This window comes from Paramacrobiotus metropolitanus, unplaced genomic scaffold (genome assembly GCF_019649055.1).
Source record: "Paramacrobiotus metropolitanus isolate TYO unplaced genomic scaffold, Prichtersi_v1.0 Parri_scaffold0000040, whole genome shotgun sequence".
In the NCBI taxonomy this organism is placed as follows: domain Eukaryota; kingdom Metazoa; phylum Tardigrada; class Eutardigrada; order Parachela; family Macrobiotidae; genus Paramacrobiotus; species Paramacrobiotus metropolitanus.
In genome coordinates, this window is record NW_026570260.1 from 746421 (window position 1) to 761120 (window position 14700).

Below are 14700 nucleotides of genomic sequence, written 5' to 3' on the forward strand. Positions count from 1 at the left end.
GTCAGCTGTAACTGTAAGTGAGCCTGCGTATGGTTTATCCGAGTTCCATTGGACGTTTAGGTAAATGGAATCACAATACAAAACCCGTACCGTAGTGTCAAACACATCATCCCGGTAGAGCAGGTTAGAAATAAAGCACTATCGACATGGATTTGGTGATCTCGGAGCCGTTTAGAAGTTGATGCAGTAATTGCACGCATGCGTCTGGGCGCTTGAACGCATGCAGATGTCCTCGATAAATCAATTTTTCGTTTCCCAAATCCAGTTTATCTCATTGTTGTGTATGAGGAGGTATTCCTGCCACATTGTGATCGTCATTTCGTGATTCAGGTGAGAACGTTCACTTTATTGTACACATTTGCCTGCATAAACATGAATGAATCAGGCTTATCGAAGTTGGCAATGGTGGTATGTCGTCTTGATTGCAGCCCGTCGCGATGGAGTCCCGTTTGGGCCTGATAGCTCTGCGCAGTCCCCTGGTGCGCAGCATCACCCTGGCTTCGCGACCAAATGCAGCCAGTGTGCTGGGGCGGCGGACGGTGTCGTACGATACGAGCGTGAATCCGCAGAGTTCTCTGGACAAGAGCTTCGAGAGCGACGGCGGCCGCTTCGACCCCGAGGCGGGTCCGCCTGGGCCCGTCCACCCCAAGATCAAGCAGATGCAGAAGTTCTATCAGGTACGCAACTGCACATGCACCAGCCATATTCGACTTGTCAGGTCCCGTTCAACGAGTTTTGATCCACGTCAACGTTGCACTGCATTGCCATAATTTATTAAGGACTGTAAAGAGTTCGATCCTTTCGAGATTGTAAACATGTCACGTTGCTGCGATGCTAAGATCTCGTACATGCGTTCAACTTTCCTACCAGAACATTCGTTTCAGCGTAACTTTTCAGGTTAAAACTTTCAAATAAGAATCGTAAAAAAACAGTTTTCTTTGCCAGAGTCTCATGAGGATATTGCTTAAATGGACACATGTTTCAGCTTGCAGTAGCTGGGTAGAAGACTAGAAGTATTTCAGATCTTTGTTTCGATTGTTCATAACTTTGTTCTTAATTATCTTATAGATCTATTATCTATAAGTTAGAGTTTTACCTTTTTATTGAAATCATTTCGTTTAATGAATTACCAGACTTAAGGAAAATGAAACCAAGTCGCTGAACAAAAATTCAGAAATAAGTACTTGCAGCACTCCTGCTGTATGTTTTTGTAAACAGAGAAGAACTAACGAACTGAACAATAACTGAACGATATTTTTCTGCTGAATAAATTGATAATAAATTAATAATGATATGTTATGAGAAACGTTTACAACGTACGATGTCATAGCAATGCTACATACAGGAGCGGTAATAAATTAACAACAGAAAACAGATAGCGGGCATTGTCAGGGAATTGATAGAGTAATTATTAATTTGTTGTTTGGCAGTGTTTTTTTTTAGTTTAATTTGTGGATAACATGATAAATAATTGAAGAGAGTGTTCTGTTTATAGCTGTTTATTCTTCCTTTGACCTGCAACATCTAGCATTGATCCGGTAGCAAGAGATAGACGGACAGCTTCAGGAAAATAACTAGTAGGAATTTGGGAAACTCGTGTTGAGTTTGCTGGACGGTGTTGGATAAACGTTTTGATAGCAGCGTTGGATAAACATTTGTTAATTCTGAAGTAGCCTCTGACATGGTTTTGTGTTCTCTCCTCGCAGACGAACACGGGTAAGCCGCTGTGGCGTAAGACGCCGCTGGCTGAATTCCTGTACCGGCTGACGTGGTTGGGAGTGATTGGCGGGACTTGTTTCTCCCTCTACTTCTCCTGGACCCTCATTAATCCCAAGAAGAAGAAGACATAAGGACGCCCCGTCCCTTGTCCAGTCACCAACAGCATCCCCACATGCGATGGTTCGTTAGTTTCCGTTTCGGTCGACCGTTGGCTGTTCGAAGAATGGAACTGCAGTTTTACCGAAATAACCCTTATTGCAGCCGCTGCATTTGTAAATGGTTCCGTGTTGGCTGTGTGAGAGCCGCTTGTGTGTGTTGTGTTCAGAATAAAGTCAAATGTCATCATGGATTTTACTGATTTTTAATTGTAATTCTTATTGACCTGAATGGTATTACAGCCTGTAGGTGGCAAATAAATGCGTCAGAGATGTGATAAATTAAGTACTACTTGTAAGTATGTGGATTCCATGAAATACGATACGTCAAATACACTGTGACACAATTTCTTCTATTGACAACCTGGCGACAGACCTATTAATCGGTTAGCCAAAATTCGCGACACAAACTTCGCTGATCGTTGTTTCTACTAAGTTTTACTTGTAATATTTTACAACATCTCTTAGCTACAGGTAACTAGTTGCGGAAGACTTGAGCCTTCACCGTTAACGGGTAAAATAATCTTGACTTTTTTTAATGCCGAATGAACTCTATTATCACCATCATCTTTAATTTACTCAATAACAAACCACTTTAATTCCATAATTTCCACCCATTTTGCCAATAAACACACACAGGCACGCAGATGCTGCAACTGTTCACGCTAAAACAAAACTGCTCACAAAAATCCCCGAAATGCCCTTTTCAGTTTTATCCTCACCCGTGCCCCTCCCTCGCGCACAGCTCTACGAATAATTCACGCCCAACCCGAAGGACAGCCGGCCGGCTTGTATCTCACTGTCGTTGGCACGCAGCACCCGCGCCCAGTTGATCTCCAGCCGGGCGAACTTGCCTAGCGCCACGGCAATGCCGCCGCCCACCGAAGCGGGGAAATCGCTGAATAGAGTGCGCCAGTGATGATGCTGACTGCCGCCCACACTGCCCACGTTGCCGGTGTTAAAAAAGCCGTGCAGACGGATGTGCCGCAAGAAGGGATGGTAGGGGTCGCCGAAGGGCAGAGGCGCGTACACGTGCGCGCCCGACGTCCAGTACATGTTGCCGCCCAAGGCGTAGTTGCCCGAGTGCGGACCCACGTGGTTGTGAGCGAAACCCCGAAAGTTCAGCCCGCCTATGCAAAACAAATGCTGATTAATGAAATACAGAGGAACAGACTTCAGCAAAAATAGATAATTATAAGAAACAAATTCAAAAAATAAAAGAACCGAAAAAATGGAAGCAAACATTCGGACGCAGTTGGAAAAATTATTTAGGTGGACTAAGTTGCCCAAATTTTTACTTTACAAAAAGTAAATAAGCAAATTTTAAAAAAAAACCGGCAAAAAGGAAATACTTAAAATAATGTTTCAAACATACAAGACGTCATCGCATGCTACTCAACATAAATTAATATTGACTGCGCTCATGATATTAGCCATCAAACTGCAATACGCATCTGTTTAACTTTTTATCTTTAGATTGTAAAAAATACATGAAACCTTACCGAGAAAGTAGCGATCGGCAATATTGACCGGTCTGGCTGTCACCGGGGCGACGTAACCCCACCCAAACGTCCCCTGGACACTGATCCCTGCCACCAACGGCACATTGACTTCCAGCCGCGCCTCCGGCTTAACATGCCGCACATCGCCGCCCACTCCGGCTACTTCACAACTGCCCCTGACCAGAGTGCCTGATTCCGGGAGCATGGGATGATCGCGCGTATCCCGCGCCACTTCATTGATCACTGCTGACTTGAGCGTGTGCCCAGTGTACTGGCGCACGTCGTAGGGCGTAAGGGGAGAGGCGGAGTTGACGAAACGCCACGCGCCTTCCCAGCCCAGTCGGTGGCGGATCCAGGGCGACAGCTGCGTGTGCAGATCCACGGAAACGCCGTGATCAATGTTAAAGAGCCCGCTGGCGTCTAGGACGAAGTTGCGGCGGAAAAGAGCGCCAGTGATGTGCTGGAGAGGGGACAGCTGTATAGGCTGAGTGAAGGATAAGGAGAAATGCGATTTCGTTTTCGTTCCGAATCCTGTTCAGACGCAGAAACATGTACTGTAAAGTGTAAACATACCAAAAAGGCAAAAAGCTAACAGCCTGCTTTACAAAAATAAGCCTGCTTCAGTCAGATAATTATAATAATCACAACAGAAACCGTAACAACCTAAACAATGGGCCGATTCTAATTTCAGAGAGACATCAACTGCAACTAAAAAAATTCGTACCTGACTGTAACTTTATTTTCTGCACATTTTAATGATTTTCTGGGTAACACAAACGCTTGTACAAGTTGTCCAAATCACAGAAGAATTATGCTATCGCATACGAGTTACACTACTGTATATGAAATCCTGGGCACTCGAATAACAGAAAAATGCCCAAATGACGCACAGTAAAATATTTATAACAGAACCCACTCAGCCGAAAACTGTCAGAGTAGTGAGCAGTCACTCAACATGTTAAAAAGAAAAGAAATGATACGGCAAACGAAGCACCAGGTACCAGCTCATTAATACAAAAACATTACAGAAACTAAGAGGAAACCAGACTTATGCCGTAAGCTTAGAACGACAAAAACACGAGAAAAATTCAAACCCTCCCGAGGAAAATTAGTTGGCAGAAAAAATTCTATGCATTTGGAGCTTCCCTGCTTCCGGATAGAAACATTTACAATTAAATAAAGCTAACAGTATTACAAAAGCAGCAGCCAAAAAATACGAGAACATCCTAAAATTTATATGATTTGATGCAGAGCGGCACTGAAATTTTGCTAGCCTACCTTCCTCGACGCGGATCCGCTGGCCCGCCCCGAACGTATTGGGCATCTCGACGGCCACATTGAGCCCCGTGTCGCCGCTGCCCGACACCGTCGTCTGCAGCGATCCCAGAATCCGACTAGGCTCCTTAACGAAGAAGGACACTTCATAGTTGTGCTGCTGCGGTCCCCCGCGGCCCACATCAATCAGCGCCCCGACAGCACTAAACAGGCCCAGACGCTGAAATTCGCGAATGGTGTGGTCGATGCTCAGCACCAACTCCTCGAATGTCGCCGCGGCGAAGATGCGCTGGCACTCACGCTGCAACACCACATCCTTCGTCCGGCCCACCCCGTCAATATTCACCTTCTCCACCACCGTGGGGATGGCGGCCAGGGCATCCAGATCCAGGGTCTGCGCGGGGAGGAAGCTGTCGGTTGAGGAAGCCTCTTTGGTAACACTGCTAAAAAGTAACACGACGCGTTAGCCCATATTGCTAGTAGTTCCGCACTGACCTGTACGGGTGGCCTACGGGGAAACCATCGCTTGAGTCATAGTGTTTGGAAATTCTTACTCGAAAAAGTTGGCCATGGTTTGCAGAGCGCATCCACTAGATTGCAAATCGTCGGAGACTCGAAGGTGCAGTGGATGGCAAGGATAAAAATGCGGGATTCGACAGATTCAGTGAACTCTGCAAGACCAGCCAGATTTCATGGAGTTCGAGGAAGGGAACATGAGGATTCAGTCGGCTGATGTCATAGCACGAAAGTGTGCAATCACCGATCCGCCACCCGCTTTCTACACAAAACCAGTTCTTCCAAATAACAACTGCATTGAAGCTGCGATAGAAATACGAAGTTTTGGAACTGTGCACCGGTATAACGAAAACACGATCCCGAATTCCGGAGTAAATAAAAATTATAAAATACTCAATTTTTGAAAAATTATGAACTGAAAAGTAAAACAGATGAGCGCGGAGCGTTGCGAGCATGGTTATACAATAGTTCCTAACGACGTACAGTAAGGCGTATTAAAGCGGCCGTAAGTGTAACCGCGAACTGAAAACGTGATTTAACAAAATAGGACACAAGTTTTCCGGATAAAATTATTTTTTAACATTTTTTATAAATTTATTATATCTTGTTGGTTGCAGTCGATAATCGATATAATCTCACGAAATGTCATTTTTCAGCTTTCAGTCTGGTTCCGGGGTGGGAGTATGGGCACATCCTGCTAGGCTGCAGCTTTTATTACTTCCGGCTGCGGAAGTGACGAGTTTGAAATCAGAAGCGAATCGGAAAGTTTTCTCGCAACGCGGCAACAGGACGCAGTCAGCCGCATAAATTGATAAATACCTGGACACGCTGGTTTTCGCTGCCGCTTTCGTTGACTGCTCCTCTGTGGTGTTCCTTGGATTCAGAATAACTATTTCGTGTACTTTTTTGCAAGATGCCGTTGAATCTGGGTGAAGTTGTGCCGGATTTCGAGTCAGAGACCAACGAAGGCCCCATCAAATTCCACGAATGGCTGGGAAACAGGTGATCAGCTGATAAACGTGCGCATATGGCCTTTGTGCCTGTGACATGACCATCTTTCTCCATAGTTGTGGCAGGGAAATTCCGCATTAAAAACATTGTGTGTTTGACATGTTACTTTGTCGCCTACTTGTACCTGGTTTGATACTGCTTATTGTTTGACTTGAATAGTTGAATCATTAAGGTTTCTGCACTGGATTTGAAATGGCAGATCTTTGTCTTGCACTTGCAGTTGGGCCATTTTGTTTTCCCATCCTCGCGACTACACCCCAGTGTGCACCACGGAACTGGGGCGCGCTGCGAAACTGGCGCCGGAATTCCAGCGGCGCGGCGTGAAAATGATTGCCCTGTCTTGTGATGATGCTGAATCGCATCGCGGCTGGATTAAGGTATTTAATTTCCCTGTGTCTTCTCGTTTTTATTTTATTTTTCACCATTATAGTACCCGCGTTTGCTGCTGCTTTTTCAGAATAATTATTTTGCTTACTGACTTACAAGTTATGCCTGGTTTTCTGTTATCATTAATTTTCTTCGCACTTTTTTTCCAGTATTTATGACAAAATAATGCTTTGTCCACGTAGATTTTTCAGAAAATACTGCCTGAAAGTACGTGACGGTACGTCATGCTATATGGTGTTTGTGATCTGTGTAGGATTTAGAGGCGTACTGCGGCGTTGGCAGCGGGAAGTTTCCTTATCCGATCATCGCTGATCATGATCGCACGTTGGCGGTGAAGTTCGGCATGCTGGACCCGGATGAGCTGAACAACGAGGGCATGCCACTGACGGCCCGCGTCGTCTACGTTATCGGGCCTGATCACAAGGTCAAGACGCTGATTCTGTACCCCGCCACTTCTGGACGCAATTTCGAGTAAGTGCGTAAAATGGTCACTGAAATCATCGCATAGTGCTTTCTTTTAGGCACACTCGTGCCTTTTGTATGAAACCATCAAATCGCCAATGCCGGCGCTGATTTCTGAGCGGCCAGTTTTGAGATGGACGGCAAAGATTTGTATACTGCACTTTATCAGATAAATGCAGATTCAGAAATTTATTGAAACCCGCCAGAAACCGCTGTAAAACGTATCCGTTGAGGAATTACTTCCACAATGACAGTAATAAGACTTTAGCTGGCTACTGGAGTTTCTAGTGCCGCTGTAGCATTTGTGGTGGTGTTGCAGTGAGATCCTGCGCATTATCGACTCCCTGCAGCTGGTGGCCAAGCATAACGTGGTGACGCCGGTGGACTGGAAGAGCGGCGACAAGGTGATCGTGCCGCCCACGGTGCCGGCCGCGGACTTAGCTAAGAACTATCCCAAGGGCGTGGAAGTCCAGCCGCTGCCCTCCGGCAAGGAGTACCTGCGCTATACGCCACAGCCCTGAACTGAACGAACGCTCAGCGGTCTGCCGTGGACAGAGTCAGCCGACAATCCAGTGTTCCCTTTCTTATCCAGTTAAAACTTTCATTTTGCGATAGTAGTTACTAGTTATTGTTTGGTTAAAAATTAAACTGGCTTTCATTCACACTGGTAACTGCACAAGTTTTAATAACATTTTATCTGTTTCTAATTTGCTTGTTTATTCTTTGATGGCGATTTTAGACGTGACATGGCTTAATAAAAAACGTTTCCATGTCGGACTGTGGGCATAAGCTTCCGGGAGATCCATGGGAAAATCGTACACCTGTAGCGGAATTAGGGTATAGCGTATCTGTAGAAACTGGTATGAAAAGCGTCTGATTTTGTCAACTGGAAATGGCTCTTTGCTAGCTGCCCCTGAGTGCCCCAATATATAATTCGCATTTTCCCTGGAACTTATTGCGATATTAGCCAGAATCGGCAGTACGAGTACCGTAAATAAAAAAATAGCGAAAACGTGAAATTATTTAAAGAGCTAACTATAGAAAGAATTTAAAGAATTATATAAATGTTTAAAGAATTATATAAATGTAGCCAACCTGTGCAATTTTGTTGAAGTCAGATAATCTTGTGAGGTCCGAGAAAGCGAATTCTTGGCCTTTTTCCTGAGCTAAGAGACTCTCAAAAGCCTGCATGGAAGGCGAAGGCACTTGTTCGTTGGCCGGAATAATCCACAGCACCACCACCCATTCGCAGTCGGCTTTGAAGCCCAACAATTTCAGTGCGTCCGATATCTGAAAAACCGTAACCTCGAAACCTTCCCGACGGAAATTGGTCTATGTCATTTCAGAGTGGGTACTCAAAAGAGTTGTCACTCAAAAGTGTTGTCACCCAAAATTCTTGGTTAATTACACCGTGCAACTCCAATAAACTGCACTTCTTATAACGAAACTTTTAATTTGTAAAACTGCCCGTATCCTAAAACACTATTAAAGTATTGCGTACTCTGCTCAGGTTCTTCTGGTTCTAAACGAAAACTTGGAGGTAAAAGTTAAAACACACTTTGCAAGACGAAAAAGTAATAAATACTTCCTGAATTACCTTTTTTCGAGACAACCATATTCATGATATATCTTGTTATATCTTGTTAGCCTTCCACCAGAGGAAAAAATACATACAAGTTAACAAGTACAACATATAATAATAATATAACTTCACTTTCATGAATACGATGGAAATTTACAAAAGCATTAAAGTTTCGAAACTATCACAAGCAAGAGGCTTCAGAACTTAAATTGCGTATAAATCGGCAAAATGCCTACAGAAAACTGAAACAGATTCAAAATTACCGAAATCAAATTAAATCAACTAGCTTCCTAGTTCGTATGAAAGCCTCGAAGAATTCCGAAAAATCCGAAAAATTCACTGAAATCATAAAACGAAAAAAGGAAAAGATAGAAAAAACTGAGTGGAACGGCAGCATATACCGCATTTGCGGTGAAATAACCATTGCGCATTACGCTAATTATAGAGAAACTTACACCAGTTCGCGGCGAAAGAGCGTAGAGCATTTCCATCGGAAGGGATTTGGTCAGCATACTTTGACGGGAATGACGAGCCAGCGCCTTACAGCAGGCAATCTGCAGGTCCAGGATGCTGCCTGTCAACTACAATAACCACCCGATCATCGTACACGCAGAAGGAGAAAACAAATAAGAAACAGAAGGGAAAGGTAATATAGCAGACACACCATGCGAGCGTCGAGGAACGCGGCCGGGAAGCGCTGTCGCACGACGGCCTGGTAGACGCTGGCGGGATGCGGCAGGCGGTACAGTTTGGCCGTCATCCGATGGGAGGGCTGGTCAGGGGATATGGACCAGGTCCAAGTCGGGCTCGCGAAGATGTTGCCACGAGGTTCGCCCACCGTCTCCGATCCCATGGTTCAGTTACACTGTTACAGGGTATCCTATCTGCCACTATCCTGAACTTGGACCCGTATATTTCAACAGTCAGACGCTGTCGGCTGCCGCCGTCTTGGTCACGGCCAGAGGAAATCTTAACATCCGTTAAGTGGTTATTTATGACCAGTTTTGATTACAGAACATCCGGAAAGATTGTTATACAGTATATGAAACAAAAGAAGAAGACAAAAACTTTTCCCCTTTGAAAAGTTACAAATCTCATCTGTACCTAAATTATTACTAGTACTAGAAATAAACACTGATGAAACACTAGTACTAGAAACTAGTACTTACCAGAAATAAGCACTAGTACTAGAAATAAACACTGATGAATACAGAAGCGTTTGTTTCGTTTTGGCCCACTTTTGGACGAAAAGTTTGGCTTGGCTACGTACTTAAATTAACTGCCGGTAGCGGTGGTCAGCTCCACCTACAGAGTGTCGAACGCACTGTCGCCCACTTGGGCAGTTTGCGACGTAAACTGGTTCACTGGGGAAAATCCGGAAATCCACATTCCGTGATAAATCAGACGAAATTGTGGTTTTCGTCTGTTGTTTTGCGCTGACAAAGTTACTTGCCATAATTCGCAGATCGATCAGCTCATTTTTACTCGTACAGTACCTCCTTCTCTTTATATGTAGTTTCATCGACTGGATTGTCTTTTAAAGTACGTTTATTTTGGAACTGCAGAAGCTGGAAGTTTTTGCTAACTCATAATCCCATCGTGAGACCTCTTGATTTCCTCGTCAGTCTCTTGTTATTTTGGAGGTACAGTAGTAAGACCGTAAGATTTAAAACTTCAGAGTTTAGAGTCTAGAGTCTAGACCGTATGAATGCTCTCAGTCTCTACAGTAGACTTTTTAAAGCTTTCTCAAGACCAGAGGTAAGAACTAACTACGTGCATAGCTTCATTAGAAAGAAATGAGAATGCTCGATTTTAAGAAGAACAAAAGATTATCACGGTACATTTATCATTTAGGTACTCTCTATGAATTATGGTTATTACAGTAGTTTTAAAATTTATGTATTTTAATTAACCGTGTCAGTGGCGAAGCTCTAACTTTCGAAAACGAAAGAAACTAATTTTAAATTTATAGTTCTTGAGTACAAATTAGCCATCTCACGTGAGTACAAATTAACAACACGACTGTCATAATTATTTTATCATTAGGATCTGTAGTATGCTGTTAGTCTAGTTGTGTACATTTTGCAGTTTTACTTCATAGGAAGCCGAAAGAAAAATGGCCAAGGAGGAGTTGCGCCAGCGACAGAAAGTCCAGGACAAACTGCACGCCACCGCCGTCGAAGCAGCCAAAGCCTGGGATGGTAAGCTTTGTGATCCGCTACGCTTCCCCACGATACTTACGAACTTACGGTTATTATTTACAAAAAATCCTTAATATTTTTACGCTTTTCCGTTCTCAGTTCTCACACATTTGCATGAATTATTGTGTACACTACTGCACTAATCTCTTCCTATGGTAGTCTTTTTCTGTACTTCATCATTAAGTCATGTGGAAGCAAACCATATCGAAACCCTTGGAAATTCGTTGCATGCTTCTAGTGAATTAGTTTTTGGAAATCGATAACCCAAAATTTTTTCTGAAGAAATTTATCGAAGGTGACAGCTTAGCTGACCGACCTGTATTCAATGGATTAACCGTACGAGTTACGGTGGTTATTTTATTTTCCGCATTGCTCGCACATTTTTTGTGAACTTTTTTTATAAAGGTACTCGTATATTCTAGCAAGTTGATGAAAACTAGAAACTGTTAAGATCTGCTTTTCGCATGAAACTATTTCTTTTCCGGTGTAATTTACAGTTGTATATCCTTGTAAAATAAGATATAGATATCAGATTTTAATGCCGAATAGCTGCACCGGTAACAATCCCGGTGGTGAATAATGTACAGAGTAGTACACAATAGCCAATAGGCAACATATTTATATTGTGCATAATATCTGAATTACCTGGTACTTACGTCAAAATTGCAGTTTGTGTGCAGTTTAGTTATCTTTTTGTAGGTCAGCCGGCGGTGATTGAGGAGTACGAACGGAAGGCGTACAAATACGTCAAAGCGCCCCAATCGTGGCGGTACGCATGCCAATACGGCGTGCCGGCAGTGGCCGGGCTGCTCTTCCTCTTCGCCGTCCTGATGGGCTGGTACGACTACGAGACGTGGAAAAGCACCTGGGCTTGGTTTCTGCGCATGATCAAAGCCATCTTCGTCTGGGAAGACTACTGAACCAACGGTTTCTTCGTCGTTGCTCTTCTTAAAGACAATGATGTAATGCTGGCTTCCCGCTTACTCGGGTGTGTTGATTTAAGTGTCGCTCACTGAGTTTGCCTTTTGTGCAATTTTAATACCGCTTCATTTCCTTATGTTAATAATTAATACCATCATTGTCGCGATAGAAATTATTTTATTATAGTGTAAGCGCAGTATGAATACTGTACTGTATTTTATTATAGTGTAAGTATTGTAGTGTTCGTTTGGGTCGGAATGCCAGTCCACCAATGCTTAATGTGCATAAAACGTCTAACGTGAGCTGGGACAATTTCTTATCCTGCTGATTTCGAGTGCTTGTTTATTCGGCGAAGCAAATGCTGGTGCAAATGCCGATAGCCACTCGTTTGCGAAGTGCCAACCTGTTGAGAAGAAAAGATAGTCAGTAACTTTAAACTCCGTTAATTTTCCATAATTGTATTATAAAATTAATCATTTATTCTGAGAAACAAGACACCACTACAATGTCATATCGTCGATATCGATCGCAGCCACACAACTGAATTGGCGACATAACTAGCGGCAGGTGACCGGGTATGATTGGCAAACTCGGCACGGTCTTCGTACCGTACTGACCTGCTGGGCCATCAAGGAAGTAGGACTTAACTTGAAGTACTTACTATTTACCCAAAATTAACGAACGTTTACGGTACTAGTAGTAGTGATGCTTTCAACCACAGCATGTTCATTGTCATTGGCCCAGCTGGCAGGATGTTCCAGTCAGTCTAGTGGTTCTGATAGCCCACCGTAAAAAAAAGTCTTTTCTACAAATAATTACCACGATTAATAATCCCCACTCGCAACGGATGTGGTTTGGCCTTAAACCAGCTGCTCAGGATATACTCCAGTCATGTCTAGACAGTCTAGTGGTTCCTGCTACCTACCGTAAAAAAAAGTCCTTTCTACAAATAATTGCCACTATTAACGATTCCCACTCACTGTAAACGGATGTCATCTGGGCCTCAGCCCAGCTGCCAGGATGTTCCATTCGGCCTGCTGATTCTTACACCTTACCGTAAAAAAGTCCTTTCTACAAACAATTACCACGATTAACAATTCCCGTTCACTGTAAACGGACATTTCAGTTGCTGAGATTTCCTTTATATATGACGATTTATTCTTCTTCAGTTTTCAAGCTGGTACTGATAGTCCTACACAACACCAATATGCATCGCATGTTCACCTTTAGAAGTATACTTGTAATCTTTTCCGCAGCATTCGCCGTGGCTCAATCGAAGTCGGCAAAGGAGATAATTCCTCACCGGCATCATGATAGTGATGCTACATCCAAACTTGTACAATGTTCCACTAAAGTTGGGGTGCCGTGCAGAGGAGTCATTAAGTGGACCAACGAAGATCTTCCTTGGCTGTTTGAAATAGATGTGCGCAGTTGCAGGACAACTAAACTTGTTGTATCACCATCCGGATCAAAAGATTGTGAAGAAACATACCGCAAAAGCGGTCATTATCCGTTGTTGAAGCAAGTAAGAATGGCGTAAATGTCACGAGACTCACGACGCCTCCTTGTTATCGGCTGTTGACCTTTAGTTTTCCTTTCTTGCTAGAACCAATGGTCGCTTAAAAGCTTATTGCATAGGGTATCTACATGCTTTGTTTCTTCAAGAGAATGCATTCACAAGCTTTTAAGCGATTAATAAGCAGTGTTGGTGGGGTCTTGCCGACTTGGTATCGCAGGTACACAATGGCTGAATCGTGCCGTAAGAATGAAAACCTTACCACTGTTACAGTGCTTTTTATATGCACTTTATAAGCGTTTACTGAGCGTGACGAATTCACCGATGGATTTTAAACTTCAGTGGTGCGTTAACATTACGATAGGGATACACCGCGGATTTTACTGTACGTTTTGCTGTGACGAAGTTACCTGCAAAGTCCGATTAGCTCAACTGGACGCCAACAGACGATACACGGTAGTCTGGAAACAAGACAAGAAGCACATGTCCTACTTCCAATGCGGTAAGCCAAAGCTATGTTCCAGTGGTTTCTTGTATGCAACGCTTACAGTAGAAGATATAGAAATATTTTAAAATTTTAAAATATGAATGTGGTGCCTTCGCGATTTATCAAGCCCCGTACTTATTAGTATCAATACTTTATAATTATTATGATCTTTTGTGTTGCTAACTATTTTGAATCGTAACGCAAAAAAAAGAAATTTGCTGCTACTCTGACCTTTCTAGAACTTGTTAAAACATTCTACAATGTCACAGTACTAAATTTCAAAAAGTTTTGTGTATCTCAGACGCTACAAGACTTTTTCAAAACCACTTATGGCGCACCTGCATGCCATAAACTATTTTTTTTAAAATTTATGATCAGTGCTAAACGTGATTCTCGAATTAGGAGTTAATTGTCTTAGAATGAAGATGGTGCGATCTATGAATTTAATAGATATAGATATCGTACATATCTCTATCTCTAACCTTTATAATAATATTCGTACAATCCTACCGTCCAGAGCGTATTTACTTCTCGTGGTTTATAACGGATAAATCAACCAGTAATCGGCTTAAGCCAAGCTTACCGGTTAGTCGTCTTGAAAAAAATCTTATTTTCCATATGTATTTACGCTGAATTTTAAATGTACCTTGAACCATCAAGTTATAAAACTCTCCTGTGCATCACTGGTAATTATTTAATTACTGTACTTAATTATGTATGCTCATTATTATGGCATGGTACACAGTCAGCCGTCACTCTATTATGCAAGGCTTGTTGTTGACTTGATAACGTTGTTGCACAAATGATAAATGTATAGCGTAGTCCTTACAAGAACCGTTGCTCCACCAAATGAAAATTAGAATCGTCAATGCAACAAAGTATGTACAATAAAGCATGTGACGGTGGCAATTAGTCGCTATATAAAGTAGCTAAACATTATTACCGGAATTACGTTTTTAGCGTCCA

General features: G+C 43.0%; 5 protein-coding genes and 1 long non-coding RNA gene across 10 annotated transcripts; 3 read left to right on the forward strand and 3 right to left on the reverse strand.

Annotated features, from left to right (window-relative positions):
• Positions 1 to 170: 170 nt before the first annotated feature.
• Positions 171 to 2156, forward strand: LOC129590351 (uncharacterized). Its single transcript, XM_055485531.1, has 3 exons — positions 171 to 330; positions 429 to 677; positions 1707 to 2156. Exons 2-3 carry the CDS (start codon positions 438 to 440, stop codon positions 1848 to 1850), a joined length of 384 nt encoding a protein of 127 aa, XP_055341506.1. The 5' UTR covers positions 171 to 330; positions 429 to 437; the 3' UTR covers positions 1851 to 2156.
• Positions 2157 to 2405: 249 nt separating this feature from the next.
• On the reverse strand, positions 2406 to 5593 carry LOC129590348 (sorting and assembly machinery component 50 homolog B-like). 2 transcript variants are annotated; one of them, XM_055485527.1, is made up of 4 exons: positions 5206 to 5593; positions 4655 to 5091; positions 3377 to 3907; positions 2406 to 3004 (listed from the first exon to the last, which is right to left on the reverse strand). In XM_055485527.1, exons 1-4 carry the CDS (start codon positions 5220 to 5222, stop codon positions 2622 to 2624), a joined length of 1368 nt encoding a protein of 455 aa, XP_055341502.1. In that variant the 5' UTR covers positions 5223 to 5593; the 3' UTR covers positions 2406 to 2621. The 2 variants fall into 2 exon arrangements, with proteins under 2 accessions (XP_055341502.1, XP_055341501.1); XM_055485526.1 differs by having other exon boundaries at positions 4655 to 5094; positions 5206 to 5592.
• Positions 5594 to 5917: 324 nt separating this feature from the next.
• Positions 5918 to 7799, forward strand: LOC129590349 (peroxiredoxin-6-like). The gene is made up of 4 exons (XM_055485528.1): positions 5918 to 6169; positions 6399 to 6555; positions 6819 to 7036; positions 7347 to 7799. Exons 1-4 carry the CDS (start codon positions 6081 to 6083, stop codon positions 7546 to 7548), a joined length of 666 nt encoding a protein of 221 aa, XP_055341503.1. The 5' UTR covers positions 5918 to 6080; the 3' UTR covers positions 7549 to 7799.
• Positions 7057 to 9845, reverse strand: LOC129590350 (uncharacterized). Its single transcript, XM_055485529.1, has 5 exons — positions 9779 to 9845; positions 9274 to 9578; positions 9065 to 9190; positions 8123 to 8317; positions 7057 to 7848 (listed from the first exon to the last, which is right to left on the reverse strand). Exons 2-5 carry the CDS (start codon positions 9460 to 9462, stop codon positions 7744 to 7746), a joined length of 615 nt encoding a protein of 204 aa, XP_055341504.1. The 5' UTR covers positions 9463 to 9578; positions 9779 to 9845; the 3' UTR covers positions 7057 to 7743.
• Positions 9846 to 10018: 173 nt separating this feature from the next.
• On the forward strand, positions 10019 to 12033 carry LOC129590443 (uncharacterized). 4 transcript variants are annotated; one of them, XM_055485676.1, is made up of 3 exons: positions 10019 to 10367; positions 10711 to 10810; positions 11510 to 12033. In XM_055485676.1, the coding sequence occupies exons 1-3, from the start codon at positions 10314 to 10316 to the stop codon at positions 11728 to 11730; spliced, it is 375 nt and encodes a 124-aa protein (XP_055341651.1). In that variant the 5' UTR covers positions 10019 to 10313; the 3' UTR covers positions 11731 to 12033. The 4 variants fall into 4 exon arrangements, with proteins under 4 accessions (XP_055341651.1, XP_055341654.1, XP_055341653.1 ...); XM_055485679.1 differs by having other exon boundaries at positions 10020 to 10257; positions 10722 to 10810; XM_055485678.1 differs by having other exon boundaries at positions 10020 to 10252; positions 10698 to 10810.
• LOC129590445 (uncharacterized) lies at positions 11264 to 13471 on the reverse strand. The gene is made up of 4 exons (XR_008690742.1): positions 12956 to 13471; positions 12712 to 12802; positions 12551 to 12652; positions 11264 to 12134 (listed from the first exon to the last, which is right to left on the reverse strand). It is a non-coding gene; the product is annotated as an uncharacterized LOC129590445 (long non-coding RNA).
• Positions 13472 to 14700: the final 1229 nt, after the last annotated feature.